This window comes from Octopus bimaculoides, chromosome 28 (genome assembly GCF_046866305.1).
Source record: "Octopus bimaculoides isolate indiv1 chromosome 28, ASM4686630v1, whole genome shotgun sequence".
Taxonomy (NCBI): domain Eukaryota; kingdom Metazoa; phylum Mollusca; class Cephalopoda; order Octopoda; family Octopodidae; genus Octopus; species Octopus bimaculoides.
The window spans coordinates 20,958,087-20,965,586 of NC_142955.1; the positions used below are offsets into that span (position 1 = coordinate 20,958,087).

General features: G+C 37.0%; 1 protein-coding gene across 1 annotated transcript in view; it reads right to left on the bottom strand.

Moving 5' to 3' along the window:
- Positions 1 to 2,075: 2,075 nt before the first annotated feature.
- LOC106873343 (voltage-dependent calcium channel gamma-5 subunit) overlaps positions 2,076 to 7,500 on the bottom strand; it is a 32,485-nt gene continuing 27,060 nt past the window's right edge. The window contains exons 2-4 of the mRNA XM_014920669.3: positions 4,975 to 5,076; positions 3,727 to 3,861; positions 2,076 to 2,936 (exon numbers count right to left, since the gene is read on the bottom strand). Of these exons, the coding sequence (XP_014776155.1) occupies positions 2,632 to 2,936; positions 3,727 to 3,861; positions 4,975 to 5,076 (542 nt within the window). The 3' untranslated portion in view covers positions 2,076 to 2,631. The remainder of the gene's footprint in view (positions 2,937 to 3,726; positions 3,862 to 4,974; positions 5,077 to 7,500) is intronic.

Consider the following 7,500-nt stretch of genomic DNA (forward strand, 5'->3'; position numbering starts at 1 on the left):
GCTTTGAATTGGAAGTCGTCTTTAGTTTGTCTTCCTCTACGGAAGAATATGAAGATGGTTCAGTCGGATTTACTAATTTCATTACTCAGAGGTGATGGTAAGTTACTTAACATTATGTTATACTTTTGTGCTTCTGTTTGCTGTAAAACTTGTTTCTAATTAAACAAACCAAGGGTGTCTCCCATCCAAGCTGGAGACAAAACTGTCAAAGAAACTATCATATATATCTTCTATCAAAATAAGACATTTCAAACTCTTCAATATTTTCTTCCATTCGAATGTTTTATAATTTTCAAACAAGAAAATTTTGCTCTTATAATTTTAATTTGCTAGAAAGTGCAGTTAAACTTCTTATAACTATTATTGTTTATTTCTTCGACCTTCTTTTCCCTTCAACTTTTAATATCAAATATTTCTGTTCATTAAATTGTTTGTCTAATGAAACTGTCATCGATTTTCCATTGAAACTTTTCTATATTTACCCCAAGTGTCAATACTTTTACGATGTGGTGGTTTTACGTCCGAGGTCACGTCGGGAGGTCACCACTTTTTGTAGCCGCATTGTTTGTGTAACACTACTTTTAAATGTTTCCTATTTCGAAATACAGGGTGTCCACAAAGTCTGGGTACATGGGGATTAACACATACTTCAAGAAATTATTATTTCTTATATTTAATTGTTTATGTTATGATTTTTATTTACTCCGTGTACCCAAACTTTGTGGACACCCTGTATATTGAAAAAGACATTTTACTTTCGAAGTTGGAATCTATATTGATTAAACCCGTCACTTCTAACTTACTTATAAGTTGTTGTCATTAGACATAAATCCGGACTACAGCTACAGAAACGTGATAGCGAGAAATATACACTCGGAAACATTAAATGGATATTTTATGCGTGCATGTATGTTGAAGATAAATAAGTTCGTGTTCTTTAAAATCGCTATAAAAATTATTAAAATAGACTGTTTCATAATTGCAGAAATAAATTTCATTAACAAGTTGAAGAATGTGAAGAGAGAGAAAATAATTACTTCGTTATTTTATTTATGAATTCGGCAATTTCCGTAAAAGGTGTTGGGTTCGGGAAGTGGGACGAGAGAGAGATGGAGAGAGAGAGAGTGATTTCTTTTGAAGTTGGCAACAGTGGCTGGGGTAAGGAAAAAGGAAGAAGAAAAACATACCTTCTCTCTCTCTCTCTCCCTCCCTCCCTTACACACACATGCTAGTTATCTCTCTTTCTTTCTTTCTCTCTCTCCTTCTCCCTCTCTCACTCACACTCACACACACTTACACTCACACATGCCAACTCCAAAAGAAACAGAGGCGATCTTTTTATAGTGAGTATGCGAGACAGAAAGTGTGGTGTGTAAGGGAGGGAGGGAGAGAGAGAGAGAAGGTATGTTTTTCTTTTTCCTTTTTCCTTCCCCCAGCCACTGTTGCCAACTTCAAAAGACCTCTCTCTCTCTCTCCATTTCTTTCGCGTCCTTTCCCACTTCCCGAATCCAACACTTCTTACGGAAACTGCCGAATCGATGTAAACAAACGCACGTGGTCCTTTGACAGAAAAAGGACTCATAACGTAAGATCGCCGAATTACGACTTTAAATTCACACTAAGCTAATCGGCCATACTAACTACTTAGAGTTCACAACAATTCAAATAAAGTCTTGTTGGATTTAAGTCATAGACATGGCATAAAAAATAGCCAATATCTCAAGGAGTGAATGTTGTGGAGTTTAGTACGAACCCTCAGTAATTTCCCCCAAAATTAGGGTTTTTATAACTGCTCATATCCGAATACTAAGAACCGTATTTCGTGAAAGAATTCTCTTTGACGAAAGTTTAGAATTCGTAATTTTAACCAATGGGATTGCCAACAATTATGCTTGTTTGGGCAGACGACCATTACGTCATATTGCCGCCGTTTAGGACTTGCGACAAAGTGCTTAGCTCTATAATGTATCGTCAGACACCAAAAACTGTTGGCCCAAGTCTTCTTAGAATATTGGGGGGGGGGGGGGTGACAGGTTATATATATATATATATATATATATATATATATATATATACATACATATACACATTTGGCTGTTAATATAACTATATAATTTTAGATTAAAAGTAATTTATATAAAAACATGCAGTTATACACTCAGGCGCACACACATTGATATATATATAGACATACGTTTTCACACAAACATACACATATATACGTGTATATATACACACACACATGTATATTATGTATGTTAAATAAATGCATATATACTTATGCAGGCGCATAAATGCACACACCCACCCATGCCCACACACTTACACCCACCCACCCACATTGAAACATTATACAGAACAGTGACACACAGACACACACACACATGCACATGCATAGATTCATTGCTCCTTTCTCTCTCTTTGCCTCACTTTTTTCCCTGCCTCCTTCTTTGCCTCTCTCTGTCACCTTCCCCATCCTTCACTCCTCTTCCCTTTCTCACTTTCTCTTTCTTTTCCGTCATCAGTGAGTTTCTTCTTCTTTCCTGCTTTCTTGTAAAAAAAACAACAACAACAAAAAACGCATAATATCAAAAAAACGACATCAACATGGTAAACACTTGGGCATCCCGCTCATAAAACGATCGTCGTTGTCTGTATGCCAACATTGTCTTGGTAATTGTCACCGTCCACCTTGTCCTCCAGGCCTGGTATGATTCGCACCATGTCGTCGACGTGTGAGTTGCGCAGCAGGTAGAGTGAGATGCCAAACACAGCTGCCATTTCGGCAGTGATGAAGGACACTCCGGCAAAGAAGAACGACCAGCCATAGAAGTAGGCAAACTTTGGGCCTTGGACACCAATGATCTTGGCTCGATGTCCCACCTCATCGTTGACAGCTGATATGTAGAGAATGATGCCAACTGACAAAGCCAGACCTGAAGAAGAGATAATAATAATAATAATAACAATAATAATAATAATAATAATAATAATAATAATCATTACCACTACCACCTAATAGTAATAGTAATGATAATAATAATAATAATAATTAGTACCACTACCACCAATAATTGTCGGAGCCATGGGAACAGTGAGTAAAAATCTCGAAGTACATGGAACAATTCACACAGGCCATCCTTGCTACGGTCATCCACCTTTTGACAAACTTACTGTCTGATGGCATCTCCCTCTCCAATCTCACCTTCCTTTTCAGGTGGAAAAGGAAGGTGAGATTCGTGTAACACTTGCTCGTCCCAACCCGTATGTGTGTGTGTGTATATATATATATATATATATGTGAGTAAAAATAAATACCAAAAAAGGGTTTTGTATGATCGTGTATAGAGGAATATATTATTTTATTTAAAAGAGTTCCAACTCTGTCTGATTTTTATGTTTTATTTATATTCTTGTAAAATTAATGTGGGATATAGAATATGGAATATATAATATATATATATATATACACATACATAAGTTTTCTAAACAATATCGTTGGTCCAGTGTGTTAACAGGGAATTTATAAACTATTTGACCTCGATTGATAATCCCTTGCTGATTGATTGATTGATTGATTGGCAAATAGATCGATAGATGGATATGTGTATACATGTATAAAGTATAAACGAAGAGAGCAAAATGAAGGAAGAAGAAGAAGAAGCATGAGGTGGAGGAAGGAGAGAGAAGAGAGTTAAATAAAAAAGGGCCAGAGAAGTACTTTACCTGAGAAAACATAAATGATTGCCCCTATCAACGTTTTCACATCTGCTTTTATGTTCCCGATGACACTGGTGATGGCTGCAATGACTATCATGAGAAGAGCAACCACTGGGTAAGGGGCAGACAGTCGGATGGCTCCTGGAATTGGGTTTCAGAAAATAGTCAGAGTAAAATGAGAGACAATCTGTTTAAGTATACACTTGCTGTGGAATGTACATTTACCCATAAAAGCATTGGAGCTGGTGCCACATAAGATACACTGGTGATGGTGCCACGTAAGAAACACTGGTAATATAGGAGTTACGTAAAAAGCACTGGTGATGGTGCCACATAAAAAAACACTGATGATGGTGCCACATAAAAAACACTGGTGATGGTGCCACATAAAAAATACTGGTGATGGTGCCACATAAAAAACACTGGTGATGGTGCCACATAAAAAATACTGGTGATGGTGCCACATAAAAAAATACTGGTGATGGTGCCACATAAAAAACACTGATGATGGTGCCACATAAAAAACACTGGTGATGGTGCCACATAAAAAACACTGGTGATGGTGCCACATAAAAAACACTGGTGATGGTGCCACATAAAAAATACTGGTGATGGTGCCACATAAAAAATACTGGTGATGGTGCCACATAAAAAAATACTGATGATGGTGCCACATAAAAAACACTGGTGATGGTGCCATGTAAGAAACACTGGTGATGGTGCCATTTCAGCAACACAGCAATGTCTATGCTGCTAGCCATTTTGATGGTCATGCTGGTGATAATGCGACAAAAAGTGAGGGAAATCCTTTTGTGACAGGGTCAGGGTACATCCCTACTGTCTCTTTTGGTGGCACTGTTGTTTGAAACATGAACACATATAAAGAAAAAGAAGTTCATAGAATTTTAAAGCGAAAATGATGCTTCATCAGATCTATAGATATAGGGTCCTATGAGGGATTCTGCCATTGTCACTCCTAAGGACCCCTATTTCACATAGTGAAGTAGGGGCCTTAGAGTCAACTTAAAGCAAAAGTCAATCAAATATCACATGACTCTGTAAATGAACAATCTGGTGTGCTTGTTTTAATGGCCTACCAATGTATACAGTACGTTTCTCTGCCCTAGATGTCACGAAGGCACTCGGAAAGAAATGGAAACAGAATTGAAAGAAGATACTAATGAAAATAATAATAATGATATAGGAAGAAGAAGAGCAACAAGGAGGAGGGAGAGGATACAGAAGCAAACTTACGTATAATAGCCATAGACGTGCTAGCTTTTTCTATCCGCTCATAACCTTGTTTGTAGTACTCAATATTGGCACATAGCGATTCTTCTTCACCAGGACTGTACTCTGTAAGAACAAACACAAGTTATAAGATCATCATCATCATCATCATCATCATCATTATTATTATAATCATGCTAATGATTCTGCAAGTTTGCAGAATCATTATCATGCTGAGCAAAATGCTTAGCAGTATTTTGCCTGTCGCTACGTTCTGAGTTCAAATTCCACCAATGTCAACTTTGTTTTTGATCCTTTTGAGGTTGAGAAAATAACTACCAGTTATACACTGGGGAGGTCGATGTAATCGACTATCACCCTCCTCCTAATTTTAGGCATTGTGCCTTTTAGTAGAAAGGGCTCTTATTAATATTATTGGTGGTGGTGGTGGTGGTAGTATTCACGGCATCAGTACCACCATCACTGTTTCAAACTTTGGTATGAGACAGCAATTTTTAGGGGTAAGAGTAAGTCGATTACATTGCCCCCCCCCCACCTCAAATTTTAAAACAAATTTATAATTTTCTGATGTTTTCTTAAACATTCTCTAGAACAATACTTTGTGCAAAACCAAATATATGGCACCCTAGGCATAACACAAACATGACCTTCTAACTTGTTGTCTGTTGAGGTCTCTGGGAGAGACTGGGAGCCAACTTGTACAAATGCAAAGCAAAAGTCAAGCATAAAATAATAATAATAATAATAATAATAATAATCCTTTCTGCTATAGGTAACAAGGCCTGAAATTTGAGGGGAAGGGACTAGTTGATTACATTGACCCCAGTATGCAACTGGTACTTAGTTTATTGACTCCGAAAGGATGAAGGGCAAAGGCGACCTCGGTGGAATTTAAACTCAGAACGTAGCAGCAGGCGAAATACTGTTAAGCATTTTGACCAGTGTGCTGACGACACTGCCAGCTTGTATGCCTGAATAATAATAATAATAATAATAATAATAATTGAAATAATAATAATAATAATAATTGAAATAATAATAATAATAATAATTGAATTTCAGCTATATATTGGTAGAAACTGGGTTTTGGTTTTAACACCCTATGCATAAAGAAAACAGTAAAATAAAATAGGAAGAATGTATTTCTGTTAGGTTTTGGTGGGGTATGAGGATGGCATGTGGGAAGAATTCTTGCAAACGGTTCCTCCTGATTGGTTGACGACTTTCACAGTTGCTGTAAAAGACCATGTGACCACATCAAAGAATTGCTAACATCATAAGAAGAAGAATTAATTATATATATTTAAGTCATTTTTCATTGCTTAAGTAAGGATTAGAGACTGCAAAAATAACAGTGAATTGGATATGGATGTGTATTTAATACCTGTGTGTGTACGTGTGTATATGTATATATTTTTGTGTGTGTGAGTGTGTATATATATATATATATATATATATATATATATATAAATGCATTCATATATATATAGAGAGAGAGAAAGAGAGAGATGTAGGTACAGGCTTGTGTGTATATACTTATATATATATATATGTGTGTGTGTGTGTGTGTATATATGTGTGTGTATGTATATATATATATATATATCCCTCCCTCTTTCGACTCTCTCTCCCTCTTTCGACTCTCTCTCCCTCTTTCGACTCTCTCTCTCTCCCTCTTTCGATTACCTCTCCCTTCGCCAGGACTATAAACTAACACACACACCCTGATTCCCCCACTCAATCTTAGAACCTCTGCTGAAGAAATACAAATCTCAGAATGATATCCAGATAAGAAGTTTTTCTGTCTTTTCAACCTCACTCATACCCTTCTATTTATGCCCTGATTCATAACCCCTCACTTACTTCTTTCACTATTCTCAGTTATTCAAGTTTATCGCACAATCACTTATTTCTCTAATTCTGTCTTAGATTAACTGACCGAAAACTCTCAGATTTTTTCAATTCTATATTACTGTTTATCAACATTTGCTGTCTTGTTAAGCTATGCTACACAAATCCCAAAAGAATATTTTGTCTCCCTCGTATTCTGACCACTTGTCAGCCCAAGTGAGACCATAGTCAAGGCCAATGCCGGTTTCAGACTATTGGTGCCCCTGCCAGTGGCACACAAAAGACACCAGCTACACTCTGGGAGTGGTTGGCATCAGGAAGGGCACCCAGCCATAGAAACCTTGCCACTTCAGATTGGAACCTGGCTTACCAGTTTTCAGTCAAACCTTCAATACCAGCATAGAAAGTGGCCTTTAAATAATGATGATGATGATCACACACACACACACACACACACACACACACACACACATATATACATTTATAAATGTAAGGGCAAACAGTCTAGCCTGCCAGCCTTGGCTATGTCAAGATGGATTTTTATGCATTCTTCTTCCCACTTGGATTTTAAATGTTGCCACAATTATAATATGTCTATTCTACTGTAATTTTTCTACATTTCTGTGCAGCTGAAGATTGCTCTACATTTTGCATTTAATGTGATGCTCACATCACTTA